The sequence below is a fragment of the Drosophila simulans genome, chromosome 3L, assembly GCF_016746395.2.
Source record: "Drosophila simulans strain w501 chromosome 3L, Prin_Dsim_3.1, whole genome shotgun sequence".
NCBI classification, from domain to species: Eukaryota; Metazoa; Arthropoda; class Insecta; order Diptera; family Drosophilidae; genus Drosophila; species Drosophila simulans.
In genome coordinates this window covers 11,429,526-11,448,152 of record NC_052522.2, presented here as the reverse complement: position 1 = coordinate 11,448,152, position 18,627 = coordinate 11,429,526, and the positions used below count along the sequence as shown (strand labels likewise).

The following is an 18,627-nucleotide window of genomic DNA, read 5'->3' as shown; positions in this document are numbered from 1 at the left end:
TTAAGTTTAGAACTCGCATTTAAAGCGCAACCTTCTGCAGTTGTAAACCGTTGTCAGAAGTTGGCTAAGCCCGTTCGCAGTTAACAGTTAACAGTTTTCAGCTTTCAGTTTTCAGTTTTCAGTGCTGCAGTTTTCAGCTGCCTGATGCTGAACTCTGGCCCCGGCGGTGGCAAAACTTTTAATAACAACTCCCAACTCACAAGTCCTCCGCTTCCGCAGCCCGGCGGCCATGAAAACTGCTGCGACAGGAGCAAACGGGGAGTAAGTGCCGGTGGGTGCTTATCACAACATCGAGAAGCCATTTAGCTAATTGCATTTGGCATCTAATTGAATTGGGCCAGTCTCCAGGTTCTGGCACGGAGTGATAGTGATGGCTCCGCTCACAGCAGACAGCGAAGGTCTCCTGACTCGGTTGGCACTCGGCCAATGTCATTTCTATGGCCCAGCACTGGAGCGAAATTGTGTATTTTGTTTATTTAAATGTCAGAATTTAATATGAATAATAAAAAGCTAACAGCATTATATAACTTTTCAAAATTTAAAAGCTGGAAAAGTAGCTTAAACTTTATGCTTATTGCTGATTGGTGGTAAATATCTAAAAAATATATATATTTATTTATGAAAAATATATATTTTTTATATATTTCCCAATACACTTTAACGAGCATGGAAAATAAATAGGTGCTGTCCAATTTTGACCAGCTGTCCAATTTATCTGCATTTTTTTCTCCGTGAGAGGTTCGCCTTTTTTTTTTGGCTAGGACATGTGGCTTTAGTTGCTACTTCGGGATTTGAATGCGAGGTGACACATCATTTGGCACGCAATCCGTTCCGCAGGCGGAACCGGAAGAGCGACTGACAGACTGACCGACTGAATGACTGGCTGACACATTGACAGGACGCCCTTGTTGGCTGCGTCGTTAATTGGCGACGAGGTCGTTCAACCGGGCGTATGCGTGATTTATGAGTTCGCACGTGAGCAAAGCGAATAGCGAATTGCGAGTGGCGAAATGTAAGCGAAACAATGAACAAGATAATCTCCCATTAATTAACAGTGTCAACAGAAATGCCGCCTTTCATTTAGCAGATCCCGCAAAGATATAATGAATTGAGGCAACTACAAACCTCGTGTCCGGCGACAAATCAAATTCATGTACCTGAATCTCGAAGCTTTTCGCTCAATGTGAATAGCATAAACAGCTGGTGAATAAAACAGGGGTGTATCCATTGGGAGGCAAATGTTCAATGTGAATATTTAACGAATATCGTTTATTCAGTGATGGTCTACAATTTATGCAAATTAAATATTTACCACAAATTGTTGCGAGCATACAACACAGATTCATGTCAGTTTCCTTAAATTATAAAACATAAATATGTCAAATTTGATATTTTCTTAAATTGACTTATGTTTAAACTTTCGGTAAAGTTTCCTTATATTTGAACTTTGACATGTATACATTTCTGACCCCCACTCAAGACGCCTTTGGAGTCGAAGCCATTTGATTGCCAAGTGCCTGAATGTTGGGATCTTGGCTGAAATGCTGGTTGCACTGCTAATGAAATGGTTGCGGTTCGTTTCCCGCCTGAACAATTGCAGTTGTCGACGCGAAAGCGACATGTCCATCAATTTAACCACAAACTGCAGCAAGCCAGAAGCAGCTAGCTTATGCACCCCTCGATTCCTTTTGGCCATCCCCAAATTTAGAGTGAATTGCCACTCAATCTGTTTGTCTAGCACTTTGTAAGTGCTCACGATGCAGCTACAGTGGGATGCAGACCATCAATCTGTATCAATATTTGATATACATATATAAATAAATATGTTTATTTATTAAAGTAAAAGTTAGATCAAGAATTTTTAAATAATATAATATTAAATAGTTCGTATTCACAATTAGCCTTGCAATTAGAATTAGTGAGTATCTGTTGCCAACTTTCAACATATTTTGAACATTCATTTTAGTTCTAGATGCTAAAAAGTTAAGTAAAATGTGGCTAGTTCATAACAAGACCAACCCGATGGCAAAATCTTGAATTTGTTAGCAGGGGGAATTTCTTTATTTACCTCTGCCGTATTTTCTTACCCTCGTTGCCTTTGGCAATGACAAAATTCCTGCTCGCCGAGGCATCGTGTTCATCTTATTCAGCCAGCAGCATCCGACAGCTGTCCGCCCGAGACCCTAAAATTGATAAAGCTCCTCCCCTTTTTGGGGGATGGGGTCGATGCTGCAGAAATTCCGTGTTCCCCGGTTCGCCTTTGCCCATCTAATCCTAGTCGCGGTTGGGACCAAGAGCCACCCATGCTGATGGGCGTCCGTCGGGTGTCGTGTTTATTTAATTACATTTGCATTTTCAAGGCACTCGATGTTGCTCCTGTGTTTCTCCCTTTCTCTTTCTCTTTTTATCTTTTTCTCTTTCCCTCGCGCTAAACAATTTTTAATTAACTTTATTTTTGTGAAAGCTCTTTGGGGGGCAATGCCGTCGTTCCCCCGGCACGCATTTCCCCCCCCCGAGCACTGGGTATTTGGCCAAATTGTCGATCAATTGTCAGCTGGCAGTGACCATGAACTTAACGTAATTCGCACAAACTAGCGCGATTTAAGGAATATCTAAAGTGCAGTGAATGCGACATGGAAAGTGCAATCTCAGGAATTTAATTTAATTAAATGCAGCTTCTTAACTTTTTGGAGCTTACGGAAATCTGTCTGAAGCTTAGTTGAAATAAGTTTCTTAGCAAACTTGGCCTAAACATACAATTAAAATTTTTAAAAAATCTGTACACAATCTAATTACAGCAAAGAATGTATGTAAATGGCTAAAACCCTTGCAGTAAGCAGCTTACATTTGCTATTCAATAGAAGCAGGCTGGATAAATAAATAACTAATAAAACTGCCAAGAGCAGGCCCCAAAACCAAATGAAATATAAATATAAAATGCACAAGTTGGATAGACTGAGATGGAGGGCAAGGACACTTTTGTTTTGCACTTTGCTCCCGAAAGATTTGCCCGGAATTTCCATGCCACACACACTGGGTAGTGTATAGTGTATACGCACATAACATCAACTTGAATGCAAACACATGCAAGTTCAAAGTTGAGGGCCAGCGCACAAGGAACATAATTGTTGGCTTATGTAATGCGATTTGAGAGGCTGCCACATGCAGCAAGTTTGACGGCAAAAAAGGGCTGAAAAGCCTTTGTGTGCGTGGGCTCTGAGTGGAATTCAATTTTAATTGCATTTGATGTCAGCTGAGTCTGCCACACGCACTCGCAACTACGTGGGAAATGCTTGCACGCAATGACGCAAGCCGGAAAATCAAGCACAAGAGTATGAGGGAAAATTACTTACCGTCAATGCATTAAAGTCCACACACAAGTTAACTCCCAGTGGTGGCCATCTCATCAGGCTGCTGATTTTCATGTTGATGATGTTGTCATATTTCGCCGACAACTTTGCTTTCAAGTCTCTATTTATACCGGTCATTGCAGGGCGGGATTAGCCCACCATCCTGCAGAGAAAGTGGCATCTGGGAGGGGACTTTGTGTCACTTTCACCGGACTGTGAGGAAAGTGGGACAGGACATGCTACTTGCTAATTTTGGCCAGACTTTCTACATTTGCTATATGGGTGGAAAGGTGTTGACTACAAATTTATGGCACTTTCTGACCCAATTGCAAGCTACCAATTAAAAGGCTTTAAAACAGAAAAACTTTTCATTTTAGTATTCAACTAAAATAGCAATAAATTCGACTACATTTATGAAACAAATGGTTTTAAATATGTTTATGTGAGTTAAAGAGAGTGCATTTTGCAAAATAATGGCAATTAAAGTTTGTTATTTACTAAAAATCAAACTCAAATTAGCTATCAAATAATAAATTGGACAAAACTGCTGCACCGATTCCCAGCAATTAAGAGGCAATCCTTAAGTCAAACTGGAGCAATTTAACTTCAACGGGGCAGGAGTAATTGACGTCATTAAAGTTTTCAGTGGAAATGCTCAAGAAGCAGAGCGGAAAAGTAGGCGAACAGACAACAGGGCACGAAACTGGGTTAACAATTTTCTGTTTTTTTTTTTCGCTTTTCCAAATGCCGGGAAAAGATGTGAGCCAAGTCACAAGGGAGGACCCTAGAAGCTCTACGGCTCACTGCCAATCAAATTCACACACACACACGGTGGTCTGCGCCAAATGTTGTGCGTGGAAAATGCTGGAAAATGTGGGAAAAGCGGGAAAAACTACTGTCGCTGACAGAGCACTGGGGCTTGTGGAAGGATCCAGCACACGGGGACCATTAGCCGACAATCCAGCTGAGCGATTTTAATGCATTTTTAATAGAGTCACTTCAGTGGAGATGTTCCAAACAAGTCTCTGTAGGTCAATTGAGTTTAGGATAATTATTATTTTAAGCATGTTGAAGTAGTAGAAATATTACTTACAAAATTAAAAATTAAAAAATACTATTTACAGACTTAAACAAATCAAGGAAGATAAATTCCTTTTTTAGTTTATCCTTACATTTATTAGTTAAGTTTGTTCAAAGCCAGTTCTTAATTCTTAAATATTTTTTTAAATTTATCTATGCATAGTTATCTCAATTAGTTGTTTGACAAGCAAACTTTGTCGCAAGTAAGAGATACAAAATTATTTCTGATTGAAATCGTTCGACGGCAGTGAGTTTTGTCAGTTTGCCAACAGAATTGCAATGATAGCTAAATTCTGTTTTCGCTGATTTCGCTGTGGCACGCTTTCAATTTTCTTTCTTCAGCTTTGTGGCAAATTTGTTTTGTATCGTTTGCATAAATTAGTGCAAGATTTATGGTTATATCAAGATAGCAGAAATAAAAGCATTAGAATAAAATACATCAGCCGAATTTATGAAACACATTAGATGGATATATATGTAGCAATATGCCTAGGACTAGTAAGCAAAGAGCTTCAGTTATAGCTTATAGTTAAGATTAAAGAATATATATTTTTAGTATTTTAAACAACTACATTACGTATTAACTTAGGGCTTCCTTAATCAGGAATCTTCTCTTTAGTTTATGTGAGCATATATAACTTTCAATTTCATGCTAGAAAATCCTGTCTTGTTCCTTTAAATCCGCCAGCTTTAATTTTTCCAGTCTCTTGAATTGCTGCGACCCCTTGACTCCTTCAAAGCCGCAAACTTGAAGGGGAGCTAATCTGCCATTGCGCAACCTCATCTCGATTCGCGGTAGTTCCAGCCACCCACCCAACCTTCGCCTTCCGCCCACTTCCTTCCCGATTTCCATGGCGACAGTAATGAGTGGGAGCCTAATGAGGCCTGCACGTTTCGAACATTATTTGCCTATCGCGAGGGGGCCTCAGTTCGCGAGCCGCGACCTCTGACCCCAGTACCACCTTTCTCTGCTCATTTACGCACTCATTGTTTGGCCTCAAAGTTTGCCGGTAATTGGCAGGCCACTTAAACCCCAAAGCGGTTAAGCCTCAGTTCCCGGCAGCCCGGGAAATTGGTTAAGATTTATTTTAGCCGCGCAGATTTGCCTACAATCTTTAGTGGAGAAAAACTTAAACTTACTAGCATTAAAGGATTCCCGGAAAAGTTCATTTAATTTCCTTCAACTTCCAAACGCGCTTGTCAGCCGAAGTCTATTAATTAAATTTATTAATTTGTAATTTAAATTAAAGTATGCTAAAAAGTGCTATGAAATTGTTGTGAGAGCAAATAGAAATTCCAGGAATCTTTCATTAATTTTGTGTCAGGCTTTTGTATGAATGACGGACTTATATGCCTCGAATAATTTTAAATAAACAATTCGAAATTTAACAAAGTGTTTATTGACATGGAAATCGTGTTCGAGACAAAGTATCCGAACAATGAGCTATTTACTGCGCTTCCTTTGAAGAAACCATTTCGAATATTAAATTTCCAGAGAAACTGAAAAGAGACTTTGGTATGTTTCGATTCAGCAGTGGCAGATTAAGCTGAAATGCTTTCATCCTGCAGGTTCTGCTGTTCTGCTGCCTTATTTAATATACTCGTAAAAGTTTTGTTGCCACAGTGAAATTTCATGGCATATTCCCCCCACCTCCGTCCCCCTGCTCCACTTCCGAGTAATTGGCATAATGACTGCCATCTACGTCCACTGCCACTGGCAGCCAACTGAACTTAAATTTTAAGCAGCTTTGTTGGACTTCGCTTGAATGAATTGCAATTTTCTTGGACGGAGTGTGCTATTCGGCTTAAATTTGATGTTCATCGGCCTAAAATGGTTTAAATAATCATTTAGCACCTCCAATAAGCACTACATATTAAATAGATTTCATTTATAGCATTAAATAGGGCATAAATCTCGTTGAGCAACATATTTAAAATTCGAAATTATTAATCCAAAGCCATATATAAATATAAATGAATGGGGGCAATAAAAACTTTTCCATAAGTGTGCAATCATACAGTGCGTATGCGCAATATTCATATCACTCATACGCAACTTTGAGCAAATGCAATTTCCCCCATTGAACCTAAACGAGGCAATTTGAAAAATCAGCAATCATCAAATGAATGTCATAAACAAATGCTAACCGTTATGTGAGCATAACTTTCCACATGTGTATGTGAAATAACCCAAAAAATCAATATAAATCGTTGGCACGCCAAATGAGCAGAATGAATGCCATGTCGAGAGCCATGAGCTGTCAATAAACATGAAATTTGTGAGTTGTCCCAGTGTAGGAATATAAGGTTTTTCAAAACTCGGAACTGGGTTGCTTTATATTTTGTATAAAGAATATGAATATAGAAAATGGTTTCTCTGAAAAGTATAAAAATAATCGTTTGAACCATTGTTCAATCGAAACCTTATGGTCGGAATCTTTTTGTTAATGGGCAAAACCAAGTTCCAACCGTCAACAAGGATAGCCAAAATATATATATATTTATGACTCTTTGTGTGTGAAAAATGGGAAAAGTGGCGCTTTGAGTGTTTCAGTGTGAGTTAGAAAAACAGAGGCTGAATGGCAAACGAGCCTCGCATAAACGTCGCTAGTTGTTATGGGAAATGAAAATGTATCTCATAGATACACAAGTTACAAGTTGTTTGCCTGACATGTTTGTGTGCCACGTCCCTTCTCCATTCCGTGCTCCATTCCGCACATCCATGTCCTTCTATTGACACTTGTCTCTGTCTCAACGAGTGCGTGTGCCTGAAGAATATAAACCCACGATTTGGGGCACTATTTTTGATGCGTTGTCTTGTCAAGCGCGAATTTCCATTTCCATATCAAGCAGGCAGGTGGATTTTCCCTGCTTACGTCGCCTATGCGAACTCCTAATCCGCCGGAAATTCCCAGAAAATGAACCCAATTTATTCATAGAACGAATGAATCATTTCCAACTTTGGCGGCTGATAATTTGGTTTTTCCTGTCTACCACAAAATTTGTGATACTGACCCGAATAGAAATGCAATCATTTAAAGAAAACAAGAAATGAAATTTAAAGGCATGATTACATGTTAAAAGTTCCAACGTCACTAGCTTACAATCACTGAACATTCATTTCTGACGACCTATTCTATAATCAGCATTTCTCTCTTGAACTCGCCAGGGTAAAATTATCAAGATTAACTTATATTTACTAGCATGGCATTCAATTGCCTTATCAATAAGCTGCACACAGTAAATAATGCTATATATAGGAAAATACAAATTAATAAAAAATAAATATATATATACATTATGCAACATACCTTAAAAGTTTGCTTTGTATTTAATATTTATTGTAATTTGACAGCACTCTTTTTTAGCTTTATTTATTTAATACTCTTTCATATTTTTTTAAACTTGGTCTCAATAAATTCATCTTATAGTTCACAAGCACACAAAACTTATTATTTTCTATATATTTTCACTAGTTCCACGACTTTGTTGCGTTTTGCTGCAATTTCATGATTTGTGATCGCAAAAACGAGTAATCCTGGTGACCAAACAATTACCCGTTAGTGTCGGTCACAAAACGAAACTGCAACACAGGATTTGTCACTAAAACTAACAATATTAACATTAAAATGCACTTGGTGGTGTTTCAAAATTAGTTGCGGATAGGGATTACAACTGAGGATCAGGAATCACGAGACGGATGCGCATCGATGGGGCGCTGATAACGAAATGAATTTCAGCGATGATTGCAGGCGCGATAAATAAGCGACGATTCCGCTGGAAGATCTGGGCGATCTGAGGGGCTTCTAACGCTAATGCCCATGCTCCGAACTCGCTCCGAGTGTAATTCAATCGATGTCACTCTGGCTGCGATCACTATCGATCCTCTTCTGGCCCCCTGCTCCAACCTGGACTATCCCCAATCCCACACAGCATTGCGGTCGCCGGCGGCTCTTAATCACAGTTTCCATCACGAGGCACCCGACTTAGTGCATCGCAACTGTAGCTACGTCTGTGCTGGGTATAAATACACAGTTGTACAGTGGAAACCCATTAAATTGCACACCTCTTAAGAGTCAAATTGGGTAACTTCTAGTTTAGTCAGTATCGATCCCTAAAGTTATTTTCGTTTTTCACAGTAAAATGTATAGAGTTTGCTTTGCAACATGGCTTATTAGTCCAAGGTTCACCTTACCGAGGCTGCACTGTACGCACTAGATGTTTGTTTGCACAGAGGCGCCTTTGTCGTTGGATGTTTTTTGCGGTTTTTAGCTTTTGGGGCGTCGCCGTTGCCTTCGCCATTGCGGATTGTACTGCATCCGCCGCCTGATAGATACAATTACAATTAGCTCCTTGAGGAGCTGCGTCGCCTGGCAACTTGGCCAAGTTGGTCGTCAGCGTTACGGTTATTGTCACTGCTGTGGCTTCCCTCCCACCAGAAGCAGCAGCACCGCCTCCTCAATTACGACTGAATATGCATGAGCAACGGATTTTCCATTTCTCCACCTAAAAGATCTTCTTGAAAAGGGAATTCCAAGAATGTTGCAACTTGATGAATGGTATATGTATATGCTGAAAGCACATTTCAAAATACTACTAACTAGTACAATTTAAGAACTTTAAGTACTATAAAACAACTCCAAACAAGCTTTGAATTCAGTTTTTGAACCGCATTAAGCATAGCCTATTAATCTCCTTTCATCCGTTTTTCCATCATGGGGCTTCACTTCTTTTTAAACTTCACAAAACTCCACCAAAAACTCAAAACTCTTTATGTACAGCGCATAAAAGCCTCGTTTCAACATAGTTAAGTCAATAGAGCAGCCGAACAGAGCTAGTTGCTTGTGTTAAGTTTTCATAGGCCTCCTCCATTCATAGATGGCTGTTTGCGTTAGTTTTCCATTTGGCCCAGAAGCTAGTATCGCGGTTATCTTCATGTGGATTCGCTAGCTGGCGCATATTTTGTAATTCAAAGCTATTCGCGTATGCCGTGTGGTTTTTTTGGTCAGAAGCCAGACAAGAGGAGCGCTCCTCCGCTGCTCCTAGCAAGTATCCAAGTTTCTGAGTAGCTGTCGGTAACCAAAGTGGGCCAACTACCCACCCACACTTGCATACTCGTACGTAGTGAATACAAAGCGGCTTAGTCAACCGGACCCATGCATTTTTCGACTTCTTTTAACTTCAGGCAAGGGATGAAGTGTTTGGGTAGCAAGGGGATGGGAGTTTCCCGCAAACACAAACACACACACACACGCATTATGCTGCCTGGAAGTTTGTTGTCTTTGGGCGCTTTATCTTTGTTTACGCAGCCGCCGCACGTGCCCCAAACTCGTTCACCTCACATATTTGGCCAAGGAATATGGCTAATTCCCATTAGCAAAGTCTAAGCGGCTTACAGATGGTAATTGCAGTTCTAACGTCACACCTTATGGGTCACAAGTTATCCTTTATTGGTTATCCATGCTCAGCAGGCGCAGTTAACCCTTTGACTTTCTGGCCAGATATAAAAATATTGTAAAAGAATATTCTTTAAATTCATACAAAATGTGCCTCTTGAGTTCTCATGCTTTAAGCCAAGCCCTCAAAACCTGGTTAGTAGTTTCCTTTATCCACAGAACTGACAAATACTCCCAGATTCGCAAAGGAGAGTTGAGCAAAGGAATAGCCAGCTGCACAAACAAGCCAGAAAATGACACGACAAAATGTGGAACAGGGTAAACCGAAGTCGACATAAATGGAACGAGCAGAGGAACTGCCTCAGTTTAAATAAGTAGAACAGCCGCCGAGGCTGTGGGCTTTAAATAGCCGTGGTAATTAGATACATGACACATTAGTCTATCTCAAGATTGCAAGCAGCTTAGCAACAAATCTGGAGCAAGTCAGATTTAGGTAAATTGGTTTTTGCCGAGTAACCACAAAGCCTAGTTACCACTCGACTTGTATTATAAGTTATAAGCTTACGTTCTGCTGAATTGTTTAAGCCAACTTAAATCAAGCAGGAGGGAAACTATTTATCATCATATCTATTTTATCAACCACTCAGCTAAGTTTTTTTAATAGACTCGATTTATTACTATATATTATGTATCTTCATTTCGACCCAACACTGCGTATACTTAACGGGGTGAAACTTAAATTTCGATTTAAACGGGGGGCCAACTGAACTCTTCAGTAAGGCAACATACTTATATTCGAACTCCAGAGGACTCATTTCCTGGGACGTGCTCACTGCAAAGTGGAGCATCTGCAGGCCTGTCTACGTGAGCCGAAGGACTCCCAGCTGATACCCCAAAACTAATGCCAAACTCTGCCCGTTTTTCTCCTCCAATTGCAGTGCACTCCCTGCCGCATCTCACGGTGCTGAGCCTCTCCGGCTGCAGCAAACTGACGGATGATGGAGTGGAGCTGATTGCCGAGAATCTGCAGAAGCTGCGCGCCCTGGACCTGTCCTGGTGTCCCCGCATCACGGACGCCTCGCTCGAGTATATCGCCTGTGATCTGAACCAGCTGGAGGAGCTGACGCTGGATAGGTGAGTACCAGTCCACCGAGCCAGGGCACAAGGTCGCGTCTCCTCATTGCCCCTCACCAACCGGCTGCGTAATTATTCATGAGTAAAATTCAATTTCCGTCGCCGAGTAGCTCAACCTTATCTCCGGGGGCAACCATTAGTCCTCGGAAACTGCAGCGAGTTGCAGACAGAAAAAAATCATCAGACTTTCCCGCTAAAAAAAGCAGAACTATTTTAAAATCACAAACAACAATTGATTGATCTCAAATACATTACTCTTAAACATATTTATTTTTAATTTTATTATTTATACATTTAAGTCGCTTGCCAAGTACAATAGTATAAATAAAATACTTATCATTTAACATTTTTAATGTTAATGCCAGTTATGAATAAGATTTCACAGTTTGCTCTATCCAATTCGTATAACGCATAACATTTGTATAAACATGAACATTTGAAGTGGAATAACTAAGAATGCCAAACAGAGCAACCCATTTCTTTGCCGAATACATCAGAATTTTACCTAACACCTCGCCCCTCAAATAATTTGGGTTAGTCTTTCCGGTAGAATCAGCGACACAAACTTGATTCTGTTCGATTTCTGCATTAATTTGTTTTACACATTCACCGTGACTAATTAGCTCAACAGTGTGCTCAGTAATGAGTAAGCGATTTTCACTTATTTCTGGTACCAATCTGGTTAAAGACGCACTAGATTCAGCCTCCAGTTGATGACTTAGCATCTGAAGCATGCAGATTGGCTTGATACCTTCTGAGAAATAGTTTCCTAAGGTGACTGGCTGCTTAAGTTTGAGCAGTGCTATATCATGTTTATGATATCCTGAGAAGTTGTCATGTCTAATGATCGAATCGACAGGAAGACGATTGCTGATAGTTTTATTTGTTTCCAACAGTAGAACATATCTACAAAAAAAGATGACTTTACTTATTTTATTAATCAAGTTTATGTTACTTACACTTTTTCTGGCAAGCCTCTGGCAATTGTAATAACAAAATCTAGAAGAAATTAATGAAATTAATTTAATGAATTTCATTTTTAGAAACTATTACTCACTTTCAGTGATAAAAACTCCATGCGCGTTGAAATTGATTCCAATAACAAGGCCCATTTGTAGCGATGTTGTGGTATCGCCACCACAATCCTTATACAACCATATGTCCGGGTTACTAAGACTTCCGGCATTTGAGTTTCCGGTTGAAATGTCTGCATTTTGCACTGAGTTCTCCAAACTCAATCTCTCCACATTGGCCGCAATCCAGTCCACATGGGATGTAATGTCGGTGAATACAACAGTTCCTTTGCGGTTTGGGTTTTTATAACTCGCTATCCCGATCTGAACTTCGCGTTTGATAGTTCCAGCAATAGTGACACTTTTGGTCAACGGATTTCCATAATAGAGACCACTTGTTTCTCCATCTGAGCCACCAGCACATATTTGATTTAAACTGCGATTAATATTACACTCGCTTTGATTTAGCCTGTGAAAGATAAGCGCGTGCAGATTTTCGCTTTCCAAACCTCGACTTTTTGGCGCCCAGGCAAAGGCCTTGAAGGTTTGAATCGCCTGAACGGAACTCATGATACTCTTATCCATAATTATGCACATTGAGTGAATGTCGTCTGTGAATGAGTGGTTTTACGGCTATCACAATTCCGTATAATTGCCAACTTACCCGAAAAAACTACGCTGTACGACAGCTTAAGCAATCCAATATCATTTTGGATGGGTGATTTGGAGAACAAGCGGTGCACAATTGCTGTGGAAACCGGAATTCTAGAATTCATAGTGTCAGCATCGGGAATATTGTACGCCCCCAATTCTACAAAACTAAAATAAATAATAATAATAGTTCAATTTAACTTTAATTTCAACAAAAATTTGATATTTACTAAAGATAAAGTGGTGTAAAAGACTGATAATCCTCTAAAAATATGTCAGTATCTACATTATATGGGGATACTTACAGATTGACCTGTTGATCAATACACCGAGCAGCGGTTAGAACAATGCCTAATCAAGGATTTGTATTATTAAATTTGAGAATGTTTTATTGTTTTATTATGTATTTATTTAATACGAACGTTTATGAATCAGCGTGCCACCGCACAGGAAATGCGTGGCATTACTGACAGCTGTCATCCAAGCAGCGGCCTGTAATCCTGCCCTGCTCAGCTCCTTGGAATTTCCACAGGATTCATCCAGAAGCTTGGCTGAAACCTGGTGGCCAAGGAGAAGAGTGAACAAGGAAATCCAAGCTAAAGATGACTGCATTCTACGCGTGGCACAAAACGAATGAAACATAAAATGCGAGACCGGTTCTTTCATATGAATTTATTATCAACTGTTTCGTATTCGAATTCCTTAGATTTTTGTATTTATCAAGCATTTTCATTTGTATTATATGTGCATACATATATAAAATATAAATTAATCTAATTATTTGAGATATACTCACTGGTATAAAGTTTGTTTATGCTCTAAAACTGCGAGTTTCCGCAATTTACATCGAGCTATTTATATAATAGGTTTATCTATTATCCTTTCAGGTGTGTGCACATAACGGACATTGGCGTGGGATACATCTCCACGATGCTATCGCTGACCGCCCTCTTCCTGCGCTGGTGCTCCCAGGTGCGCGACTTCGGACTGCAGCACCTGTGCTCGATGCGGAACCTACAGGTGCTTTCCCTCGCCGGCTGTCCACTGCTTACCTCGTCGGGTCTGTCCAGCCTGATCCAGCTGAGGCATCTGCAGGAGCTGGAACTGACCAACTGCCCGGGGGCGTCGCACGAGTTGTTTGACTACCTGAAGGAGCACCTGCCTCGCTGCCTGATCATCGAATAATCGATGGATGGAGATGATCGGATGGACGGATACGGATCCCCGGAGCACTGATTTTCGGTTCGGTTCGGTTTGGGTTCGGGTTCGGGTTCGGTGCGTTGCGGCGAACCACTCGAACATGCTAATTTGGTACACCTAACCTCCAGTCGGCAAGTTCCTCGCGTGCTATGTGACTTTAACTTTCCGTCAACACTGTACTCTACCCCTTATAGTTTTAGACTTATTTTGATTTCTGCTGTGATTTGATACGGAACTTAGTTAAGTTGATCTGTTTAAGACGATGATGTACCACAAAAGACCCGAAGATGATATTTATTTACATGCAATACAATATGTCTAATATACATATACATAAATATATATTTATATTTATAAATATACATTATTTATATTATTGTAGTTTTTAACGAACGTTTTATTTACTACTCTCGCTGTATTTAAACATGCAGACTACGTGTAAAATACTACTGAAAGCAAAGAAAACCAGAGAAAAACCAACTCAAAAAAATGAAAACCAAACATTGCGCCCAAAAGACGAACAAAGAACAAATAGAAATTACAAAACATACCAAGTGAATCAAAATATGCAATTAATTACATTAGTTCAAAGAAGCAACACAACAACAAAGGATGAATATTTGAAAATATTTACGAGTTTAGCGAAAACGTGCAAAAGTTGCCATCAGCTTTAGATTGAAATTGCAATTGAAATTTACAAATCCTAGACTTTTGCATACCCTGACCAGTGAAACCTAACTTCGATTGTACCATATGACTAATCTGTAATTAACTTACTGCTACTGAAAGTATTTTAAGGTGACATAATGAGCACGCTACCAATGAGGTCAATATTTAACATAATGTTTAGCAAATTGTTGTCAAATTGCAAAATGCAATTGCGAACCATAAACAATCGACTTCTGGCCGTCAAAAGATACTCTATATATCTAGCTTACGTTATAGAGCCGCTCTCCTCATTAAACTAAAGCCCTCACTCAAACCTAATGTAAATGCTTTGTTTTTAAACTCCAATGTGAGAGTTTCATCCAGAACATTAAGCAAACGGCGATTGGTGGAAACTGCAGTCTTAAACCAACAAGAACACAACTCTACAAGTACATGATAAAATAAATAAATGGTAAAATGAATTTGATTGTGTTTTTATAGTATGGTATGGTATCTGCTCTGGTCTAAAAATCATAAAAAAACGCTGTGATCTAATCAGACTTAAATCAAGCTTTATAGTCATGACTTCATCTTAAATCGAATTCTTAACCCTAATGTAAGTGGCAACTATCATACAATGGATTGCGTCGGGATTATTCTTCGCATGCGCCCTCGCCATCTTCGTCGTCGTACTCTTCGTCCTCCTCGTCGTCCTGCTCATCGTCCTTGCCCTGCTGATCCCACCAGGAGAGCACGCCTAGGCCGGATTCGTTAATGGCACCCTAAAAGATTGAAGCACTCGTTAAATACAGATTCTCATCAGAGACGTTAAATAACTAACAATAATCCTGTACGGTGTCTTCACTTCTTGGGAGGTAGCTGATGCGACTGCAGCGGATGAGCTAGCTCCCTGCTGAGTCTGAGCCTCAGCTTTCGGGGGTCCAATGGGCGATGTTTCTTCGAAGATCTCCCGTGATACGCGGAACTTGATGGGCTCGCCAACGTCCATGAAGAGATCGTGCTTGGCGCCGTCCTCGAGCGGATATTCCCAAACCCAGGCCTGTTCGGCCTCATCGAAGCGCGAGGGATGCTGCAGGGCGGCATGCGGAATGAGGATGTCGTCGAAGAAACCAAGTGTCACATGGACTCCTTCGCGGCTGCAGTTTCGAATCTTTCCGGTAATCACGGTGCCCACCATCGGCCGGAAGACCACATACCGGAACAACACCTCCGTGTGCGAGGCTCCGTCTCCCGGCAGGATGATGGAATCCTTCAGTGAAACAATATCCTTCAGCGCAATGCATAATCCCACGTTAAGAAGGACCTGTCACGTAGAAAATCAAGAATCAGGACGTGCACATGGAAGTCACAACTTACACACCTTATTGGCCAGCTTTCGGTCGATCTCGTCGCGCACGGCGTCTACCAACTTCAGATTGAACTGGTCCGGCGCAATCCTCACATTGTCCTTTAGCTCCGCCAGCACGAACATGTCGCCAAATTGTTGAAATATTCACTTTCAAACTAATGCTCGTTCATTGTTTTGAATGTTAGCTACAGTACCATGTGTAGCCGTAGTGTGACCACATGCTCATGCAATAGATACCAAAAATACTAATTATATGAATTTACAGCGTATAGGGTACTCCCGAACTAACTTATCGGTCAGCTGTTCAGCCAGCTGATTGCCAGTGCTAATTGAAGTGGGTAAAAATTAAAATACAAATAATATTTTTGCTCGCTAATAAGCTCGTTTTGCAAGACAAAAATCGCTTTAATATTTAAACGCACATTTGCTTACTGCATATATCCATCTTAGAAAAATACCAAAACAATGTCGACGCTTCTTTGTGAATGGCATTCGCAACACGTGCGGCTGGTTGTACAAATTTGTGAAATTTTAGCCTTTAATAACTTTGTGTAAGTCTGGCACCGCATTAAAAGCTTTTGCCCTATAAATACAACGAATAATTTTATATTTATTAGGAAATACGGCGCTTCCCGCGATGAGCAACGACAGCCATAAATACAGTGACGCCGAGGAGGACGAAGAAGACCTGCGGAGTGTAAGCAAAGTTCTTTTGAATTTACAATGAAATCTTTCTTACACCTTTCGATTTTTTAGTCCGAGTGGACAAAAGACTTCAAGAACCTCACATTGAAGCACGAGATCCTTAAAGATATTAAACTGACGCCCAAAGACGACTGCGATGACCTGGCCAAAGTTATAGCAACCGCCAACGAAGAAGAGGATGAGCCGGAGGACGAAGAGCCAGAGGAATGCGATGAAGAGGACTACGACGATGTCGGAGATGACTACGATACGTATGAGGAGGCCTATACGGGCTTTAACAAGCTCCACGTCCAGCCGCAGCTAACAAATGCCAGTGGAGGTGGCTCCGGTGGAGCTGGGGGTGCATCTGGTGGCTCACAACGCGTCAGCAGCTACCAACCAAATGAAAAGCTGCTGCGACGCTACTCCGCCCGCATTAATGTAGAAAAGTACGATCCCACCACGAATATGAGCGCGCAGGCGGCCAACCGGCTGGTGAACTTCGATCGACGCGATAGGACACAGGTGCGAGACAAACACGACCGCGCCACTGCGGAACAGGTGATGGATCCACGTACCCGGATGATACTCTTCAAGCTGCTGAATCGTGGCATGATACAGGAAATCAACGGCTGCATTTCTACGGGCAAAGAGGCTAATGTCTATCATGCCGTTTCCAAAAATGGTGAAGAAGAGTTCGCCATCAAGATCTACAAGACGTCCATTCTGGTCTTTAAGGACCGCGACAAATATGTGTCAGGCGAATTCCGCTTTCGGCACGGCTACTGCAAGCACAATCCGCGCAAAATGGTACGTACCTGGGCGGAGAAGGAGATGCGGAACTACTTGCGAATGCGCAACGCAGGCGTTCCTGTGCCGGAGCCAATCCTGCTACGCTCGCATGTACTGGTCATGCGGTTTTGCGGTCGCGACGGATGGCCGGCGCCAAAGCTCAAGGATGTTGAGCTCAGCACTTCAAAGGCTCGAGAGTTGTACAGGGATTGCGTAGTCATCATGTGGCGCATCTACAACCAATGTCGTCTTGTGCACGCGGATCTTTCAGAGTTTAACATTCTGCTACAGGATGGTCAGCTGGTCATTATCGATGTAAGCCAGTCAGTGGAGCACGATCATCCACATTCCTTTGACTTCCTGCGCAAGGATTGCACCAACATATCGGAGTTCTTCCGAAAGCGGGCAGTGGCAACGATGACGGTGAAGGAACTTTTTGATTTCATCACCGATCAGACTATAACCACAGATAACATGGAGGAGTGCCTGGAACGCATCTCTGAGCGAATCAAGGACCGCGATTTCGACGCCATCTCAGCTCAGGAGAAGATCGACGAGGCTGTTTGGCAGAACACCTACATTCCCAAAAGGTTGGATGAGGTATGTTTGCGCAGTGAATTTAAAAGCCAGTGTTACGTTACAAATCCGTATTCTCCTTCTAGGTGCGTCATTTTGAGAGAGATGTAGCCAAGGCCAAGCAAGGAGTGCAGCAAAATCTCATCTACGGAAAGATCACTGGTCTGACTTCGGATCTGGATGTGCAGCAAAAGCCAGACGTGCTTCAATCCTCGACCGCCAAAGAGGATGATGGTAGTGAGGCCCAAACGAGCGGCAGTGAGAACGAAGACGACTCGCAGGATAACGACAACGATGAAGATGCCAAAAAGTTTAAGAATTCGGCAAGACCACGAGAGGAGTCTCCGGAGAGTAAAAAGGCTCGCAAAAAGGCCGTCAAGGATGCGAAAGCCGAGCAGCGCAAGGTTAAAGTAAAAAAGCACGTGAAGAAACGCAAGGAGAAAATGGGCAGCGTGAAAAAATAGAATTGTTTCTGAATAGAATTAATATAGCTGTGAGTTTAATTTCTAAATATTTTATGCAAATTTTGTAACTTAGCTGCATCGTATATGATGAAATTATATAATAGCGATGTAGCTTATAACAAATGGCTGCGGGGATCGCCGCAGGTATAAATCAAATATTAAACCCACTACTTTACGAGTATTTACTCGTATTTGTAGTAAAATAAATAGTATAGCTGGTTTTTACGAGTGGAGATCTTAAGTCAATGACTTACATATTTATTTCAGCTT

At 41.2% G+C, this 18,627-nt stretch overlaps 4 protein-coding genes across 4 annotated transcripts in view; 2 read left to right on the top strand and 2 right to left on the bottom strand.

The window, feature by feature from the left end:
* LOC6737693 (F-box/LRR-repeat protein 16) overlaps nucleotides 1–14,954 on the top strand; it is a 30,030-nt gene extending 15,076 nt beyond the window's left edge. The window contains exons 5-6 of the mRNA XM_016169758.3: nucleotides 10,765–10,960; nucleotides 13,512–14,954. Coding sequence (XP_016031461.1) covers nucleotides 10,765–10,960; nucleotides 13,512–13,809 — 494 coding nt within the window. The 3' untranslated portion in view covers nucleotides 13,810–14,954. The remainder of the gene's footprint in view (nucleotides 1–10,764; nucleotides 10,961–13,511) is intronic.
* On the bottom strand, nucleotides 11,246–13,373 carry LOC6737694. Its single transcript, XM_016174503.3, has 6 exons — nucleotides 13,047–13,373; nucleotides 12,930–12,975; nucleotides 12,638–12,792; nucleotides 12,018–12,584; nucleotides 11,920–11,959; nucleotides 11,246–11,866 (listed from the first exon to the last, which is right to left on the bottom strand). Exons 1-6 carry the CDS (start codon nucleotides 13,288–13,290, stop codon nucleotides 11,326–11,328), a joined length of 1,593 nt encoding a protein of 530 aa, XP_016031462.1. The 5' UTR covers nucleotides 13,291–13,373; the 3' UTR covers nucleotides 11,246–11,325.
* Nucleotides 14,955–15,024: 70 nt separating the features above from the next.
* Nucleotides 15,025–16,070, bottom strand: LOC6737692 (DNA-directed RNA polymerase III subunit RPC8). The gene is made up of 3 exons (XM_002084488.4): nucleotides 15,854–16,070; nucleotides 15,314–15,796; nucleotides 15,025–15,254 (listed from the first exon to the last, which is right to left on the bottom strand). Exons 1-3 carry the CDS (start codon nucleotides 15,962–15,964, stop codon nucleotides 15,126–15,128), a joined length of 723 nt encoding a protein of 240 aa, XP_002084524.1. The 5' UTR covers nucleotides 15,965–16,070; the 3' UTR covers nucleotides 15,025–15,125.
* A 34-nt stretch (nucleotides 16,071–16,104) lies between these two features.
* On the top strand, nucleotides 16,105–18,569 carry LOC6737691 (serine/threonine-protein kinase RIO1). The gene is made up of 5 exons (XM_016169759.3): nucleotides 16,105–16,175; nucleotides 16,292–16,392; nucleotides 16,459–16,538; nucleotides 16,598–17,917; nucleotides 17,980–18,569. The coding sequence occupies exons 3-5, from the start codon at nucleotides 16,479–16,481 to the stop codon at nucleotides 18,355–18,357; spliced, it is 1,758 nt and encodes a 585-aa protein (XP_016031460.1). The 5' UTR covers nucleotides 16,105–16,175; nucleotides 16,292–16,392; nucleotides 16,459–16,478; the 3' UTR covers nucleotides 18,358–18,569.
* The last annotated feature ends 58 nt before the right edge of the window (nucleotides 18,570–18,627 follow it).